General features: G+C 41.0%; 2 protein-coding genes across 4 annotated transcripts; one reads left to right on the top strand and one right to left on the bottom strand.

Moving 5' to 3' along the window:
• Nucleotides 1-1,443: 1,443 nt before the first annotated feature.
• Nucleotides 1,444-19,189, bottom strand: fancm (FA complementation group M). 3 transcript variants are annotated; one of them, XM_065275135.2, is made up of 23 exons: nucleotides 18,372-19,189; nucleotides 17,961-18,133; nucleotides 17,683-17,760; nucleotides 16,778-16,936; nucleotides 11,875-12,006; nucleotides 11,659-11,791; nucleotides 11,482-11,574; nucleotides 11,307-11,399; nucleotides 10,594-10,775; nucleotides 10,177-10,383; nucleotides 9,879-10,101; nucleotides 9,596-9,747; nucleotides 9,145-9,303; nucleotides 5,422-6,607; nucleotides 5,187-5,269; nucleotides 4,750-4,821; nucleotides 4,550-4,663; nucleotides 4,304-4,460; nucleotides 4,087-4,193; nucleotides 3,417-3,800; nucleotides 2,928-3,252; nucleotides 2,438-2,729; nucleotides 1,444-2,350 (listed from the first exon to the last, which is right to left on the bottom strand). In XM_065275135.2, the coding sequence occupies exons 1-23, from the start codon at nucleotides 18,922-18,924 to the stop codon at nucleotides 2,245-2,247; spliced, it is 5,163 nt and encodes a 1,720-aa protein (XP_065131207.1). In that variant the 5' UTR covers nucleotides 18,925-19,189; the 3' UTR covers nucleotides 1,444-2,244. The 3 variants fall into 3 exon arrangements, with proteins under 3 accessions (XP_065131207.1, XP_065131208.1, XP_065131209.1); XM_065275136.2 differs by having other exon boundaries at nucleotides 5,187-5,270; nucleotides 5,426-6,607; XM_065275137.2 differs by lacking the exon at nucleotides 4,750-4,821.
• On the top strand, nucleotides 12,814-16,220 carry soul3 (heme-binding protein soul3). Its single transcript, XM_065275138.2, has 6 exons — nucleotides 12,814-13,192; nucleotides 13,521-13,615; nucleotides 14,579-14,720; nucleotides 14,826-15,009; nucleotides 15,229-15,444; nucleotides 15,537-16,220. The coding sequence occupies exons 1-5, from the start codon at nucleotides 12,985-12,987 to the stop codon at nucleotides 15,398-15,400; spliced, it is 801 nt and encodes a 266-aa protein (XP_065131210.1). The 5' UTR covers nucleotides 12,814-12,984; the 3' UTR covers nucleotides 15,401-15,444; nucleotides 15,537-16,220.
• Nucleotides 19,190-19,551: the final 362 nt, after the last annotated feature.

Genomic DNA, 19,551 nt, shown 5'->3' with positions numbered 1-19,551 from the left:
GACGCCCCCTGTCGGTTCTGCTCGAACACTTCTGGTGACGTCACCTTCTGGTAGGGGTTTAGTATTATAAAGAAAGAAAGAAACCTATTGTTTTCATTGTCTCATTACTACATGTGAAGGTTTAACAGCATATATTTGTGTATAGCCTATACATGAACTCTTCATGTTTGTTTCTTTTAATCTCATATCGTGTACCTAACCATAACCCTAACATCCAAAGAAAGAAATAAACAGTCCCTAATTAAACAATATAATTTTGACTAAACAACTATAATATTTGGTTTTCAAATAATGCATGCATGTTTTATGATTGTGATCGTAACTATAATTAATATCAAATAAACCTCCTCAGTGAATTTAATGAAGATGTTTAGAAATTGTCTGTTGTAATTTGATGCTGATCATGATGAGGATTAAACACATGAACTTTGTGTTGTTGTTGTTGTTGTAATGAGCTACAGGAACACATCATCTTGACAAATAAACTCAAAGTACTTTATTAAAATAGTTTGTATGTGAGCTAAAGAACTGGATGAGGCTTTTTTATTTACACTAACCTTAGTGTAAACTTTCTATAATATGAAGTAAATTAAGATGCAGGTGCTTTACTGCTGGGCTTTCTCAGTTACACGGGTCAAGGCCTGAAACACTTTAATATCTCACTGCTCAAATATCGTTGCATCATTTGCTGCAGTTTTTACGAAGCAGACAGACAGATACGAGACAGTGCTCTTCTATCTATTAATGGGTCACAGGATCTGTGTGCTGTGTTTGATTCAGTCTCTCGATCTCTATACGAATAACTTCATTTATTCGTCTGCATCTTCAGACTCAACTCAGTTAATACTCAAGGGGGAAACACCAATCGTGGCAGCATCTTCTGCTGTTGAATGATTGGAAATATACGACCATAATCCCAAATGAATGCAAGATGTTTAATGTACTTTTAACCGATATCTCACACTCACACACACACACTCACACACACTCACACACACTCACACACACTCACACACACACACTCACACACACACTCACACACACACTCACACACACACTCACACACACACTCACACACACACTCACACACACACTCACACACACACTCACACACACACTCACACACACACTCACACACACACTCACACACACACTCACACACACACTCACACACACACTCACACACACACTCACACACACACTCACACACACACTCACACACACACTCACACACACACTCACACACACACTCACACTCACACTCACACTCACACTCACACACACACACACACACACACACACACTCACACTCACACTCACACTCACACTCACACTCACACTCACACTCACACTCACACTCACACTCACACTCACACACACACTCACACTCACACACACTCACACACTCACACTCACACTCACACTCACACTCACACTCACACACACACACACACACACACACACACACACACACACACACACACACACACACACACACACACACACACACACACACACACACACACACACACACACACACACACACACACACACAAGTTTACAGTTGCACATAAATGTTTTTTAACAGAACTTAATGTACTGTGAGGCAAAATACCCCCTTATACTTCGCTTTCCTGGTTGATTTTTACTTCTAAATTTATTTCCTTTTTCACTTTCCATTACAATCATTTGTCTTGGCCCGTATCCAACCATATATAACTGCTTTCATGATCAGGTCAAGGTCACTTTATATTGAACAGGATTTATTTTAGGTAGATTATTGATAACTGATTTAAAGATCATAAACATCTCCACTTGTTGACTTTCAACATTAAATTAATAAATAATGAATGCCTATTCAAAAATGTTTGTTTGACATAAATGATAGGTTGGAGTCTTGATCTCATCTACATTTACTTTTCTGCATTTGGTCGATGCTTTAATTCACAGTCACACTTACAGTACACGTCTGAGGTCCACAAACAGCCTCGTGTAGAAATGAAGCTAATAGTGACTAATGTTGGAAAATAAACAAACCAGTCTTTAAAAAAAACGAGCAATTTTATTTTTCTAAATAAAATAGTGCCTGCTCAAATAGATCAACATAAATATAAATAATAATCAGAAAATCATCAAAACATTTGACATAATCTGAAACATAGAAAAGATTTTTATTTACACTGTAATCCTCCTGATGGTTTATCATCATAGACACATGTTAAAGTGATTTAGTGTTAGTGTAGGTTAGCTAGTTAGTTGCTGGCGGTCATGATTGTAACGCAGACAGCGATGAATCTCTTGCGCTTGTGAACGAGTGACACGCGCAAACTTCTGCAGGTCCTCAACCGAACTGAAAAATGACATTTCATGTTTATTCATTCATCCGTACGTCACATTTCCATTCAAGTTTTCACAGATCCACAATAAACGCACTCACCTGTCGATCACGTGTCTCACTGAGGTAAAGTTGTGGCACATGTTCAGACCGGCGATGTAACTCACGTACGGCAGCGTCAGGAAGAACTGAAGGGCCTGCTGACGGTGACCTCTGACCTCCAGCGGTACAGCGATGGCCTGACCTTTTCTCTTCTCTACCTGAGCGAGTTCACTCAGTATGCTGGCGGTCTCATCCGGACCTTTGCTGACCGTGAGCCTCACGCCCGCCCGTACCAACGCCGCCAGCGTCCCGTCATAAAAGCGAGTGTGCTGGAACGCTCGAAGCGTCTCGCCTGAAGACAGAAAACATCACGGCTGACAAACAGAACGCCGCGCTACAGACACGACAAACATGAAGCCTGAACGCATGCGACCTTCAGTGAAGATGAGATCAGATTTCTGATGTTTAGGGAAATTCAGTGGAATGGATTGAATTCCACGTCACAGGTCACTTTAACTCTTACTTGTGTGTGTACGTGTCTGATACTCACCAGGTTTAGTTCGATCTCTCTCAATAATCAGACACACACGCTCATGTAACGCCTGCAGTTTCTGGATTCTGTCCTGCAGCCGTCTGCGGTTTTGGACGCTGGCGATGTCCGACTCTCTCAGCCACTCCACGGCCATGCGATTGCTCACGATGAAGTCAGAGGTGAGCAGGGAGCAGACGTGAACCTTCAGCCCGTGTCTCAGCCGCAGGGAGGACACGACCTCTGACCCTCCGCTGATACAGCGACTGTCCACTAACACACTGAGAGGAGCGTCTGCGTCCTGCGCGCTTCGTGTCAAAGCTGTGTCATCCACCTGCGCTTTATTCTGTCAGAATATTAACATGAAATCTTATCTATTATACAAAGAAACTTTATAAACATGTTTTTATTGATGAAAGAAACTAAATGTTTTAATTAAAGTCATGAAAACAGCAGAAGATGAGATGATAGTGAATTTATGCTAAAGATGAGCTGTTGTTTTATTCTCACCTTATCATCAATCACATGACTGAATGTCTTGTCTCTCTGCTCCTGTTGTCTGTCTGTCTGTCTCACACTCCTCTCAGAGACACACTGAGGAACTTTAAACTCCTTTACCTGCTCCTCCTCTTCCTCTTCTTCACTGGAATCCTGAACTCGGATGATCCTGGAGCGTTTTTTTCTCCCGTCGGTCTCAGATTGGACTTTTCTCGTATCGTTTGCTGCTCTGATGTGTTTGATTTGAGCGCGGCGGCGTGTGGCATACTGCTTTCGTCCATCGATGTAAGAGTCTTCAAGAATCATTTCCACAGGTTCTTCATCACTCGCCTCCTCTACATCACTCCCATGAAGCACAAAGCTGTCTTCAGCGTACGTCTCGTCCTGTTCTGGGACCTGAAATCAAGTCGACAACAGATATTTACAACCACATACTGCCACCAAATTCACTTTTTATGACTTCAGGTAGTTTCGACTAAATTTACACTGAAACTATGTTGTGTGTTACATAAAAAAAACTGCTTGATCGATTGGCAGTTCGAGGTGTGTGACAAACTGAGATCGGCCTCGTGCTGTCAGTAATCCACAAGAGCAGCGTCACTTCGGTTAGGGGTTAAGGTCTTCCTTACATCACTAATATTATTTGAACTGAATGATGCTCTCACAATAGATTGAAGCTCACCTGTGAGAAGATGTCCACATTGTGTTTGGGCTTATATGTCATTCGCAGGTGGTTTTGTACTGCAGGGCTCCTCACAGACTTCAGATAGATGGCCTGCATCTCAGACTCTGCATGAACCGGATCAACACAAACCCTCGTGAAAACCTTTTACTCAGGACTGAATATTGTGTAGAAATTGAGACGTTTGTAGAAATGCTTTCAGTCTTTCACATCTCACCGTTAAGCCCCTGAGAGCACTGCGTAGTGTTGACCACAAACCCATCCAGAGACCGGTTCTGTTCATCTCCATCATCTTCATCAGATGAAACATCTTCGTTTTCAGACAGCTCTGCCTCCTCGTGCAGAAACTGACGCACTTGCGGATGATGAACCTTCTAGAAAATGATCAAAATCATGAATGACACAATCGAGCATCAAATTCAACAATCGATCATCAGTGGATATTTCTGATGCGTAAAATTACAGCAGATTTCAGCAGATGATTCCCTGAAGAACTCGGCCGAGGAACTTTGGATCTATGAGTGACACCCTGATGAAAATCATCACCTGACTCCTCATCCACATCTGTGTCCTCTGACTAACACACACCAACACACACACACTGGGTTACACAACAGCAGACTTCACAATGAGAGCATGTCAAACAGAACATAACAGTAGTACCATGTTTAACGCGGCTGAACGTTTTCTGCACACTTGTAAAGGAGAATCCACATCTGAGAAGATCTTTGAGTCCTACAGAAGAATCACACACACACACACACACACACACACACACACACACGCACACAAACAGTGTTGGAATAAATGATAAGAATACACTCTTACACTATACTTAAATAATATTCACATAAAAAGCTCAAGCATTAATAGATTTAAATCAGTGATCTCCAACCCGTCCTGCAGACTTCACCTCCAACACACCTGTCTGTAATCTCAAGCCATCCTGAACACTTGGATTATCTGCTTTAGTTGTGTGATAGCTCATCAGGAGCAGGGTTGGAGACCCCTGGTTTAAATGTTTCCTGAAATATGTTACACAGACACACATTAGCAAAACACATTGCTGAAAAATAAATGAGCCATTGGGTTCATCTGACCTCTGGAGATGATAAAAGATGAAGTTTATGTGCTGGTTTCTTCACAAACACCTCATCCTCACTGTCACTGCTCAGCACAGCGTCTGTAAAACACATGATGATTTATATTGAAGTCTTTAGCTGTGTGTAAGACAGGAGCTGAAGTCACAGGACTGTTGTCTGCATTATCTGAGGATTATTCAGTGCTTCAGTATCTCCTATTATAAATAAACAGTCCTCATACGGACACATTTACCCTTCTTCTTCTGGAGAGATGTGACGGGTGAAGCTCTTCTACGCACGGCTGACAGGAACACGTGGTCGGGTGTGGAGGCGCTCGGCCGCGCTGCAGTGATGAGGAGAGGAGATCGGATGATGAACGGCTTCCTGACCTCAGACAACGGCGTTGAGACTCCGGCTGCCGGCGAGAAGACCGAAGCTTTGGGTTCCTTTAACGCTGACGTCACGCTGATGTTTTCCTCGGCCGGTACGGTTTCAGTCGGTTCTTCCTCTTCAGAGTCAAAAGACAACCCGAGGTCAAAGTTCACAGAGAAGAAGTCCTGAGAGCAGTTAAAGACTTCTGAATTTTGCTCGGGTCTCTTTCCTATGGGAGATAACACATCAGTTAGGTTCTGCTTCACACAATTGGGGTTTTCTGTGGTTTCAGGAGCTACGGCGATCTTGTCTGGCGTCTGAACATCAGGTATGGACACCTGAAGGAACGCATCATCATCTCCAAACAGGTCAACGCTTTCATTTAAGTCCATGGGATTATGATGTTGCTCTAAGGGCAGATCAGTCTCGTCCTGAACATCATCGAACATTTCGTCCCAGCCGGGTGAAAGTGCGTTTCCTGCTAACTGTGGTGAATTTTGAGGCGTGAGCTCCAGCGAGTCGTCGGCTGTTAGGCAAAACTTCACGGTAAAGGGATCAGAGTCTCCTGTGGTGATCTCCGGGAAGTTAAAATCAAAGTCCTGTGGTGGAGATCTGGACAGGAGATTCTTAACATTGGCGAGAACGGTGTGAAATGTTTTGGCCGGCACGTTTGGTCTGAAGTTGGACTTAGATGGATAAAACATCTGATCGAGATCTGAGCTCTCATCTGCTGGCTGAAGGTCAGGGTTTGATTCACATAAATCTTCTCGTTGGATCTTTGATGGGTCGTTCCCATCAGTTTCTTCTGAATCCATTACACAGCTCTTATTGATCTGATGGTCTTGACTCTCATTAAATGCTTTGCTCTGCTCTGACGCTGGGCTCTTTTCACTTTGATCATGTCTATGGGTACGCTGACGTACGCTGGGTTTGGAAGAGGAGGCTCTGATGTTATGAGCAGATTTTGGTCTCATCTGTGAAGTGATTTTGTCAGTGTTCAGTTTTGATGTTCTGTCATCATCCTCCTGTAGATTCATCTGAACCTCTGACCCATCATCACAGTCACCCTATTAGGAGAGAGATAGTCTTAAACAAGAAATACACAAACTAATGTCAATAACAATAAACCTGAATGATGTCTGATCACCTTTATTAGGATTCTGGCACAAATCACAAGAGAACTCAACTATTCAGCTAGTTCTTAACATGTCAGACCTTATTTAGGCTCATTTATTGATTCATTAACTATAATTACTTCAAACCTCATAAAATAAATGAGAATATAAAAATCAAAAAGACTCAGCCAAAGGCTGAATACCGAACATGTTATTTTGACAATTTTCACACCATTGCACAAGTTACATTTTCAGAATGTCTTTTGTACTATATTTATTTCACATTGTTTAATAATGAAAATTTTTTCATTCAGTTGTCATTATAGGGTCTTTTACACGTGGTCATTTCTCTGATCAGATGGATATCTGACTAGGGATCAACCGATTTCGATTTTTCAATGCCGATGGCGATTTTTGTTTCATCAGCCTTAGCCGGGGACCAATAAAGGCTGCCGATTTTCTTGAGCCGATATCAATTTACATCATAAAAATGACACAATGATGATGCCAAATGTTACAAGTCTCAATTTTAAAAAAGTAACATTTATAGAACTTAAAAAAAAAAAAAATATTTAACAAATAGTAAAAAAAAGGTGAGGGTGCTATGGAACCATCTTTTGATGTTGTCATGGAAAGGTTGGTTGTTTTTAGTCACATGACATGCAATCGCTTAAGAAACTTAAAACGATGCTTATATATCACTGTATGTTGAGCAGCAGACGCGCACCTCTGTCCACGACAAGCACGAGCACAGGGAGGGGAGAGAGCGAGCCAGAGAGAGAGAGAGAGAGAGAGACAGCTGTAAGCTTTTGTTAATAAAGGTTTTATTTCTTGTTTAATATAAGAGTGTTTGTCATTGCCATTGTAGGACTTAACTGGTTCTGGGTTAGGGTTGCAGTGCTGTATGTTTTCGCGTCTTTCTTTGACACTTTAAAATGCTTTTACTAACATGACTCTGGGCTGGTGCTATTTGAACGCTTCAACAAAGATCTCATTATTCACATTCAGTCAAATTTATTTATTTATCTTCTCACTTGTTCAGCCAAACACTGAAAATTATTTTTGCTATTTTCAGTTGAATCATTTTGATTGTTGAACATTCGTGCATCTCTAAAATTAATCAAAAAAAGTGTTTATAAAAACACAATGTGTTATTAAATCTGTGTAGATCCACTGAAGTGAGCTCGACACACAGTCAACACATTTAATTTAACAGTAAAACACAGAAATCAACTGTTTCAATAAACCCAAATGGAAAACTGATTTTAATAATGACTCTTATACATGTACTGTAATAATGAGGTCATCATGAGATATCAAAAGACTGAAGAGAAGCTTTGTGTTACTCTCTTTCTCTTCTGCCATTCTTAAAACCAACGATCACTCACTCATAAAATATCTTACTGTCAATTAAAAACCAAGATAAAGTCTTTAAAGCAGCTTTAAAAAACATAAAAGACAATTCAGAAATCTCATTTCTGTCTGTTTAAATGTGAAGAAAGAACAACACTGAGAGAACAGAAATCATCTTTCATCATAAGCCGTGGTCATTAAGCATCAGTTATTGGGATGTGGACTGATGTAGGTCACTCAGGATGACCCACTTCATGTCCTCAGTGCTTATATAACTGTACTGACAAGAGTTGCATAAGAGAGAAATAAACCCATCTCACAGTATTAACTTCAGACGGTCAGTATTTATCAATCTAGAGCATCACATGAAACACAAGACATTGTTGTCAAACACGTTCAGATGAAGCTCAGAGATTGTCATGAAATAAGACACAAGCTTATGGCCTATATGTCAGATCAAGAGGAAGGAATACGAATCAATAAATATTATCAGATTAAATCAGATTTTGCCCAAGAGTTATTTATGAGTGTTTGTGGTTTACAGGGACATGAATAGCATAAAATGACATGTTTATTATGCTATAAACTCTGTTTACGGGTATACAGGAAGTAACAAACAGACTAAATGGTAGTTTTTCATAGATTAAAAACTGCCAAAAGGGTTTTGTGATGGTTGGGGTTAGGGACTGGGGTGGGTTAGGGCAGTGGTTCTCAAACTTTTTTAGCATGCGACCCCCCTTGTATACGGTGCATTCCTTCGCAGTCCCCCCCCAAAGAAAATTTCTGACAAAAAACTGTTCTAAAACTCAACTTTTAATTTAAACAAAACATATTAAATGATCGAAAGTACTGCTGTTTGTTAGTAGCCTTATTTTTTAGGTTTAATTGCACAGAATTCATGATAAATTAATTTATTTTATAAAAACTGGGCCCGGCACCCAGTTTGAGAACCACTGGGTTAGGAGAATATTTGTACAGTATAAAATACATTGGATTTATGGAAACCACACATGCCAACGTGTGTTTTTGTGTGTGTGTGTGTGTGTGTGTGTGTGTGTGCGTTTGTGTGTGCGTTTGTGTGTGCGTGTGTGTACACGAGTATATTCGCGCGTGTGTATGTTCGAGTGACAGTTCACCTGTTCGTCGTGTCTCATCTGGTCGATGAACTCCATGATGGAGGTGAAATGAAGGCATCGTTGTGAATGTTCTACTCTGTGTGTCGGCAGCGGTGCGTTCTGCCAGTGCCTCCACTCCCACAGTGACAGCTCTCTGACGCGACCCGATACACGCGACTCCTGCACACACACACACACACACACCTCTGTAATTCAACAAACATATTCACAACAATACAACATTTCTAAAGAAGACCAATGAGAGATTTAGGAATAAACAAAACGCCATCTCCTGCACTCGACACATATTATACATTCATTAAATATTTTCGCTTCAAATCTGCTTAGTGCCATTCAGAAATACATCAAGAGTCTGATAAAAAAAATTCATTTACAAGAAAACATGTCAGACGCACAGCTCGTTCATATATTGACAGCAAGCCTTCAAGTGATTTGAGTGACAGAAGTTCACCTGTGCTGATTGGCTGTCACTAAATGTCAGTAGAGTTGATTGCTTGAACACAGGTTGAGGTTCATCCTCTCCCAGCTTCATGGTGGACGTCCAGATGACCTCTTCAGCAGCAGTGAGACAGCCGTCATCTTTCACGCGTTTCTCATCACGTCCTACAGAAGACAAGAGAGGGAGACACACACACACACACACAGCTCATAATGATTGTGATGTTCACTGACTGTCTGTAGTGTACGGTGTAGTGTGCGTTTCACAGAGTGTGAGAGACTGCGGTCCCTCTTACCGCCGATCTGAGGGTCAAGTGAAGACCTGCGACCTTTCGCTGAGCTGCGTCCTCTCTCATCTGTGTGTTGAAACTGAGCGCAGCTGATGTGCATCTTGTGCAGTTTAGGGGTGACGCCCGCCGGCAGCATTCGAGGACTCTGAGGAAACATGTGGAAACTGTGCTTTTTTCCCATGATGCTTTTGTTGATACTGCGCCGACTGCTCTGACTCTGGTTATACGTCTGAAAAAGAGAGAAAATTGTAATCGATCTCTGAAGTTTCTGAAAATCTGCCAGCGTGTTTGTGCAGCTTCTTACTCTCTCTTCTCGTCCCTCCGCCAGTATGATGACAATTCGTCCTTGTCGCCTGCGTCCCGTACGGCCCATGCGCTGCACCAAACGAATCGGACTCTTCTGAGCATCAAAACATACGATGAGATCGACCTCACCGATGTCAAGACCCTCCTCACCAACACACGTGGACACGAGAGTGTTGAAACCCCCGTCACGGAAGCGACGCACGACCTAAACGCCAGCAGGCACACACATGGTTAGTGGTTACTTAGCAATCAGAACATGGACAAACACTTTAATCAAATCTTAATGACCTCACATACAAACCCTAACACACAAAACTGTATACATCAACAAAAACACACATTCATATTTATAGGGTTCATCTTAAAATTCATGTGCTCAGTATGAAGTTTATCTGATGACCGTGTGTCTGTTTACCTCCAGCTGTTCTTTCTGTGTGAATCCTCGAACTCCTTTACCAGCAGACGCTTGACCCATGAACGTCATGACCCTAACCAGCGGCTGATGACGGTTCAACATCTCAGCGATTTCCTGGACGCTTTCACGGAATGAGGAAAAGATCATAACGCGCGTGTTCACCTTTTCTGATGCGTCACTGCCTGGAAAAATCAGAGCAGGAACAGAACAAACCAAATGTGAAAACCCATCTCATGTGTGATTTATTGATACCTACATAAACTCATCCTACATAATGTAAAAAACATAATCTTGATATCTTTGGTATTGAGTGTGTAAGATTATGTCAAAGTCTGATGCTTCCACTTAAGTCTGGACTTCACAGACAGAGTGAACTCCAGACTAAAGAATTTTTTTTACATAAATAATAGTGCTGGGCAAAGATTAATCAAGATTAATTGCATACAAAATAAAAGGGATTTTTTGCATTATATATGAGTGTAATTATTAAGTATATAAACACACACACACACACACACACACACACATATGCATTTGAGAAACATTTACATGTGTGTATATATAGGTATTTGTACATAGACATTGTAATATACATAATAATTACACACAGTAGATTTTTAGAAAGGATCCTACGCACAGTTTTATAAATGAGAACCCAGATCTTTCTAGTTAATAATCCACTCACGTGATATATAGCTAAACTGATTTGTTACCTGAGCTCTCAGGCCATGTTTTAAAGTGCTGTAATACGACCTCATCCAGTTTCTGAAGCTTAGGATGACTGTAGAGATACGGCTCTTTAGGATCTAGGAATGAACAAAGAGCATCAAACACACATCAGGATGGACAAAGAAAGACGAGGATCAGAATGAAGGCCGTCATCATCACCTCTGCTGGATGGGGTGAACGTGGCCTCCATGTCCCTGTAAAGATCCACGAAGACCGGATTCCTCTGAAGTTCGTTCCTCATGCGCGATGACTCTAAAAAAAGGGTGAGTGTCATGATGAGTCCACATAAAGACCAGGCAAGCGTTAACATGCCAAGTTAGTGTCGAACCGGTTTACCTTTAGGCCCAGAGATGATGTTCTGAATGAAGAGGTAGAGCGATCGAAGACCCATCTGCTGCAGGAGTTCATAGCCGTGATACAGGCTGATGCAGAGGGCAAAATCCCCCTCGAGTACCCCGTGCTGTCCAGCCTGTCCAAAGATAACATCCACATCAATGGCTGTGAGATTTAGCACGTGTGGCTTATTATAAGGAGCTCGGGTCACTACCGTACCAGGACGTGGGGCGGCGGGTTTCGTCTAAACTGCTCTCGAGACAGAATGATCTGGTATTTGGTAAGCGAGCTGAGGTCACGGTGACTTAAGAGCCTCATCTGAGTCAAACGGGATGCAAATCTTTCTAAAAGCTGTTGGGAAAACAGGTCAGACGTTTGAAAAACACTTCAGCAGTACAATGACATGCACAAACGTTTCTTCAAAACAAGTAATTATGAAATCCAAGCACATAAACATTCATAACTGATGAAGAACAACAACAACATACACTAGTCAACTTGTAAAGTGGATCAAAAGAGTTGTCCTAACACAAGAACTGGTATTGGTTTTATGAAATGTTGTAATCCACTTCAAATGTTGAATAGTTTATAAACACTTAATACCACAGGTCTGTTGAATACTTTATTCTGGTTCGTTGAAAAATGATCCACGGGTGTTGATTATTTTTCTGTAACACGCACACCTGACCGGTCACATGTCTTAACATAACCACCGGAGTAATGTCTGTGATAACCGCGGTATAAGAGGAAGAATTGACTCCAGTCCTTTGAATAACTGGAAAATAATGCACATCTCTCATCGTACTGCATTACCACCACATAATTCAAAGGCCTGGCATCAATTATTCTTTACTGTGTCAGTCACTGAACAACACTAATAATAAACTAGCGATTACAATGAAGATCTAAGGATAAATGAATCAGAAGAACTGCTTTAACACAGTATATATACACCTTATATACCAGTTCAGCAATCGAACAAAAGTGTTTATTTACAGGGAACTTTATTTTCATGATTGTGTGTTTTTACAATATTGCCAAAGCATAAAACAAGAGACATACAATAACACAATAATAACAAACATTAACGTGAAATTAAGCTAAGGAGCTTAATTAAATCTCTCTCTCTCTCCGTGTTTCGTTTTTATGAGTCGTCATAGATGGAAGGCGGGGACTGTGACGTCATCAGGACTCGGTCCATATAAACACGACACAACCGCAAAACAACACGCAAAAGATCGAGACTGCGCTTTAAATCAAGATTATTTCTGATTCTGTAACGCGCATATGACAGTCTTGTAAATACGAGCACGCGCGTGTATCCGTATCATGAATGTCGGCGGTGAATGTCGCATGAGCGGTGGTGGCGGCGGTGGTCTGATCTCACTGGACGATCTACAGTCCCTGTCTGATGAGCAGCTGTCTGACAGCGCCGAGAACGAGCATGAAGATGAGTACGAGCATGGGGACGGGGACGACAGACTCCTGCACTACTGGAGAGATGTGGCACGAGGACACCAGGTTGATGTACCCGAAGGTAACGACACAAAATACACAATAATATACGCAGACAACAACGCGCATGCGCAGTTATGCAAGCGGAAACAACCGTGACCCATTTACACAAGACTGTCTCACAACTCACCAACTAGACAGTAAACACTAGATAGACAGCAGCGGAAGAATGTTTGATGATGAAATATACTGAAAGAGTTATAATATTTGTAAAGTCACACAATACTCATGATCAGATCTACCTCACAACAGTTTCTGTTGAGTAAACACAAATGTTTTCTGTTGTAGATGCACATGCACCTCTGTTCATCTCTCTCTCTCTCTCTCTCTCTCTCTCTCTCATTTCACAGATATGGCTCAACCCATCCAGCAGATAACCACAAATAATGACGGCACACACACACGAGAGAGAGTCCCATACACACTCATCACACACAAGGAGAAGGTACGACTTAACGTCCATTACATAATACACACTTTAACCCATCATTAAATATGACACAGGAAGATGGTGCACAGTAGCTACCTGTACATGCAACCAAAACCTAATCTGTTTTTAATCGTATTGATGGCTCAATCAGATTGAAAAGTCTTCATGTAAACACCTTAAATCAGTATGATTGAGGTCAATCTGATGCACATTTCAATCATATTGAAAGGGGGTGGTGTAGTCTGATCTGTGATCCGATCATCAGGAGAAAAGTACTCATGTAAAAGCGTGAATCGTAGTTTTTTCTCAATCAGATGCAGAAATACTTTGTGCACATGTGCAGCAGACTCACGTCTTATATTTATCTCTTATTTAATGATCACATGATTCTCATCACAGAAACACACAATGGCAGCAGTAATGGGGTCACGCGCTGTACAGTCTGCAGCGTTCATGTCTTTCATAACATACGGCTACATAAAGCAATAAAATAGCGTTGAGCTGTGAATAGTCATTGGGATGCCTTTGAATGTCCATTGAGATGGGTTCTGGCAACCCTGGCTGTGTGCTTGCGCAGACATTTGGTTTAGATGATATAGAATGAACATGTAAACCAATATTTTAATGTGGTGCATGTAAACTGTACTGGCATAACTTGCAATCGGATTAAATTCAGTCGGATTGACAAAATATTGTGCATGTAAACATAGCCAGTGAGTTACAGTTTGATTGGGCCTTGAAATCATTAGACTCCACCCACTTCCATTGATTGACACATTCTATCAGGGCAAAAAAATTAATTAGGGCTTGGGGCAAAAATGCCTCAGAATTTTTTTTAAAAAAACATTTCAACATTTACCCACAGACACTAAAGTGAGTTTAAAATATATATATATATATATTTTATCTTCCTCACTGTGAAACTTAACAAAACAATTTTTTTCTTTTCTTTCTGACTGTGTGCTTCTGTTTGTGTAGTGTGGAGAGGTGTTGTGGGAGAAGCGACACTATGAGAAGTCAAACTGGGCCTGTATCACCGTCTATGAAGACACGTATGAACAGAGCATCTGTTACGGCTTTATGAGGATCATGAAATACATCTGCCATCAGAACTCAGCAGGTCCAACAAACACCTTCCATCCGTCTCTGTTAATAAAAGTCTGCTGCTATTTTTCCACAAACACGACTTCACACGCCCACTTTGCTGTGTCTTTAACATCTGCAGAAAGTTATCTCGGGATGACGATACCCATCGTAACAGTGATCCATACAGACGAGAGACGCACCACCCTTTCTCGAGCCGTCACCGTAGCGTATTATCTGCCCACCCAGCACCAGAGCGACCCGCCGCAGCCGTACGACACCGACATCAGCATCGAGCAGTGGCCTGCCATGATAGTTTACAGCAGGTGAATTTATCAAATCTCTTGAGTTAACATACAGTAGCGTCTATAAACACCATCTGACACATGAACACATTTACAGTAATAAAGACTGGAATAGATATATTAATATACACGCTTAATAAACAGATTTTAAACTGATGAAAACTAGCTTTATATTTCTGCTAGACTCTTTGATTGTAAGTGTTTTAGAGTAAATAACTATATGTCTGCTTGGGTTTTCAGGGCATTCACTGGCGCCACAAACGAGCTGTCAATCATTCGTGAGATTAGCAGCATGTTCGAGGTCCTAGACTCTCCAGGTGATCGTGTGAACGACTCGTTTATCGTGGCAGGATACACAAACCCAGCCGCGGCCGATCGTCAGAACGAGATCTGGTTCCTGGAGAGGCCATGAGATGCTCGCTAATAAAAGTCCTTCACAGATGAAGTTATACAGATGTGAGATTTCTGAGATTATTTGTTGCTCCTGTGGTTTTTCTGTTCTCTGTAAGTGGGTAACGTGTGATTTATTTATTCTGTCCATTACTCAGAAACCTCATTCACAGACGGTTCTGCTTCACGAGTGCTGAGGGAGAGTTAACAACAGCTGAAACTAAACACAGATTATAAACTATACCAATACAAACACACATCACCATCCAAAGAAAACCCTAAGACAATCTAACATCTGTGTCCCTCCTGTAAGCCATGACCACAGACGGTCTCTCTGTCTCTGTATGTCTCTCTCTCTCTCTCTCTTCTGTTTGTGTTATAGATGCTCATGTTGTTGCTCAAGAAATCACACAAATAGATATCTATATATATAGTCTATATTCAGTCACAGTGCTCATTTTATTCAATATTTTTATAATAAAGACGAGTTCAGTCAGTTGTAGATAAATGTGTTATTGAAATCAAGTGAAATGTTTGAATCACTGCCATCTGATACAACAACACGCAAGAAAATGAGGTAAAAACAGGGTCTGAGTTTTTATATTAATTCTGATGTTTGAGGTTTAAATACAGTAAATGAGCTGTTTGTCCCTTTAAAGAGATGTTGTGTTTCTTATTGTGAGGGGTGAATTTAAAGTGAGCTCTTTTGAATGTCTGATCTGTGAGTAAATGTGTAACTATGAACTCTATGAGAAGAATGAACTACAGCTACTGCACATTTCTGAACTGCTTTGCTCATATTTGCTTTCTGTGAGAGAATAAACTATTTCTGAAGCACACAATCCTCTCCTTGTCTTATATCATTTGCATTTCACTGAATTATTTCTTACAGTAAGTGACTCGACACAAGTAAACCAATAAGAATGACTTCTGTCGTGACACATGGATGTGTTTTATGATCATCGGACCTGTGGCTGTGATCTGCGTTACATCTCATAATCTCAGGTTTGATGTGAGTTTGTCTTACAGCCGGGCCGCTGGTATGATGGGGTTAAGTGAGTTTAATCTAGTGAGAGGAGATTATTTCTCCCCCAGTGGCTTGTGGGTAATATTAGTGATATATAGTGTGCATGATTCTGCATTTCAGATTTTCACAGTTAATACTAAAAGATCTTTGGGATATTCATGTGAAAACACTATGATTTGGCACATACTCATTTCATACCAATGTCAGGACGGATAGTATCTGAATACGGACACAGGGTTGTGCAGAAACACGACAGATTCAACAAAGTTATTGTCTGTCATCTTCAGATTTCTACAAGCATAAGGTCTAAATAATAAATGCATCAACACTGAAGCCGTCTCACAATATCTCTGCCAATCTGAGGAATCTTACCTGCAGGTATCTGGTCTGATACTGAGTCAGAGATTCTCCTAACGGGACGACAATCTTCTCCACGCTACGCTGATGAACATGAGCTTGAACATCAGGACTGTCTTCTGAACGCAGCTCGATGTGAGAGATCAACAGGTTAGAGATGACCTGCTGTACGGCCTACACACAAACCATCAAGAAATCATCATGAGCAACGCAGGAGATATCGCACACAATGAATCTTTACTGTTGTATCGACACTGCGCATGACTCACAATGTATTTAATGATAAGATTATTATGTAAAGCTCAAAGCTCTGTGTTTTCCAGGACCATTAATCCACTCGTATGTTCTCAAATTATTGTGTCAAAATTAGAGATGGGACGATTACCGGTTTCACGATTAACCATGATAAAATGTCCTGACGGTTAGTATTACCGTTTAAAATGTAATTATCATTAAAACCGTGTTTGATTACCGTGATTTTGAAAACTCGCTGTAATTCCTGTCCAGACAGAATCAGTTTGACGCAGGCGCGCACATGCAACATAGTTTTTTTCACAAGAATGCATTTAAGGGATAATGTATTGTATTCATTCACGATAAACTTATTAGACGGATTTTTTTAACCACAGAAATAATTTCAGGGACATGAAATATTAAATTGTGATTTTCAAAAATAAAACTTGTTCAAACGTTTTCAGTGTGTGTATCAGTTCTTTTTTAATATTTCCATCTAATTTTAACAAATCTATGATAATATTGATAACCGTGATAACTTTGGTCACTATAATCATGACATTTTCATACCGTCCCATCCCTAGTCAAAATCTCCCGGATGTTTTGACTTTTGGAATATTTGTAACTTTAGAAAACATGCCGAATTTGTGTGGTCATTAAAGAAGAAGAAGAAGAAGAAGAAAAACCTTAACATCTCCTCCAGGAGTGGCACTGAGAGCCAGGACTCGAAACTGCTGTGTTTGATTCCAGAGCTCTCGAATCACCTGAAGAAAAAAAACATCAAAACTTCAGCTGCACAACTTTACTCTGAGTTTAATGTTCACAGTATTCATACAGAAGCGGTTTGATATAAATCTGCTGGTGTCTTTCATCAAGACATCTTTTCTGGGCGCTGCAGTGATAACTGATAAAGTAATGTACTAAACCTCAAGAGTCTGAAATATAAGAAATCCACATCTGATACCTGGCAGTAGGCGTGATTCCCTGTGGCCTTGTGGGCTTCATCGATCACCACACACTTGACGCGGGCCGCAGGGCAGGTGTTGCGGGACAGATCGTTCACCATCACCTGAGGAGTTAAGAAGAAAACACGCTTGGATCTCCAGAGGTCTCTACGCTGATGGGCTGCCGTCGTTCCTGCAGGAAACAAAGAAGCAAACATCAACACAAACATACATGAATACATCCATGACTCTTCTGTTTATTCCTGATCAAATGATTTTATAGGGAGCTGGAAAGCAAAATGATATTCCATATGGAAAACGTTCTTGATGTGGACGTATGGACTCTGGCTCTTATTTGAGTCAAATGTTCTTTCCATGACTTTTAACTCATTTCCATGACTACTGGGAAGCTTGCGTGTCTGTTGAGTGACCTGTGAGCTCTGCCATGTGCTGCTGTGGGATTCCCATCACTTTAAAACAGGCCTCGATCTGTTGGGACACCAGAGGTTTGGTGGGAGCCATGAAGACGATCTTCCCGGCAGGAAACCACCTGTAGAAGTTATACATGAGCACAGAGGCGATGAAGGTTTTGCCCAGGCCTGTGGGCAGACACACCAGTGTGTTCTGGAGGAGGGCGGCCTCTGAGATCTGCAGCTGGTACTCTCTGATGGGGTAGTTGGTGGGGTAGATCCATATCTGCCCCGCTGAAGGGTCAAAACCCTTAGTGTGCTCTTCGGGACAGGAGGTGACGTCAGAGGCCTGAAGGGATTTCTCTGCCTCAAACACAGCCACCAGCATCAGGTCATCATCATCTTCATCCTCCTGCTGAAAGGTCTCACCCCCCAGACCTCTGCAGCTGTCTCTCTGATCTGATCTGTCTGTCGGTCTCTTGTCCTCTGCAGGTTTCTTGGTGATTTTCCTCTGATCTGTGTGAGACGCATTGCTGCCCCACGACTCAAACAAAGTTCTCTGATTGGCCTTCATTTTATCAGCATCTTTATCAGCGAATGTAAATTAATAAACGCAGATTATTAAACAGTGCTCTCATCCTGTCACGCTAAATCAAATATAAAATAAAACGTGCTGAAGCCTCCCGCTGTACACTGGCAGCGTATAAATCAAACATATTAACATTCAGATAATGTAAACACAACGAATTCATCGATTATTCAAATATTAACTTTACATTTCAAGTTTTAAATAAACATAAACAAAAGAGCGACGAGCGAAGCGGCTGATCAAATGTGGCGCGCGGTGCTGACGTCATAGCGCGTCACACAGCAAGCAGGCGTTGTGTTCTTTAAGGTTTAACTGCGCACAAGATGCCCAAAATATCAAGAATTAATCGTGTAAACATGCTTTTTATTTACATTTAGAGTATACTCACTGGTTTGTTGTTTTGCGTAATTTTCCTGAAAAAATAAACTGTTAAACTGTTTTTCTATGATGCCGAAATTAGACTTGGTTAGTAAATAATCACGTAATAAAACATATCATATACAGTACTTCATTTTTAACATTGTTTGTTTGTGTTTTGCGGTAGTTATTTCAAAAAACATTTTTAAATATTCTTCAGCTTGAAGGTTTATGAATGATCATGAATAAAACTAT

The sequence above is a fragment of the Paramisgurnus dabryanus genome, chromosome 17 (genome assembly GCF_030506205.2).
Source record: "Paramisgurnus dabryanus chromosome 17, PD_genome_1.1, whole genome shotgun sequence".
In the NCBI taxonomy this organism is placed as follows: Eukaryota; Metazoa; Chordata; class Actinopteri; order Cypriniformes; family Cobitidae; genus Paramisgurnus; species Paramisgurnus dabryanus.
The sequence above is the reverse complement of the archived record's forward strand: the minus strand, read 5'-3'. Positions and strand labels throughout refer to the sequence as shown.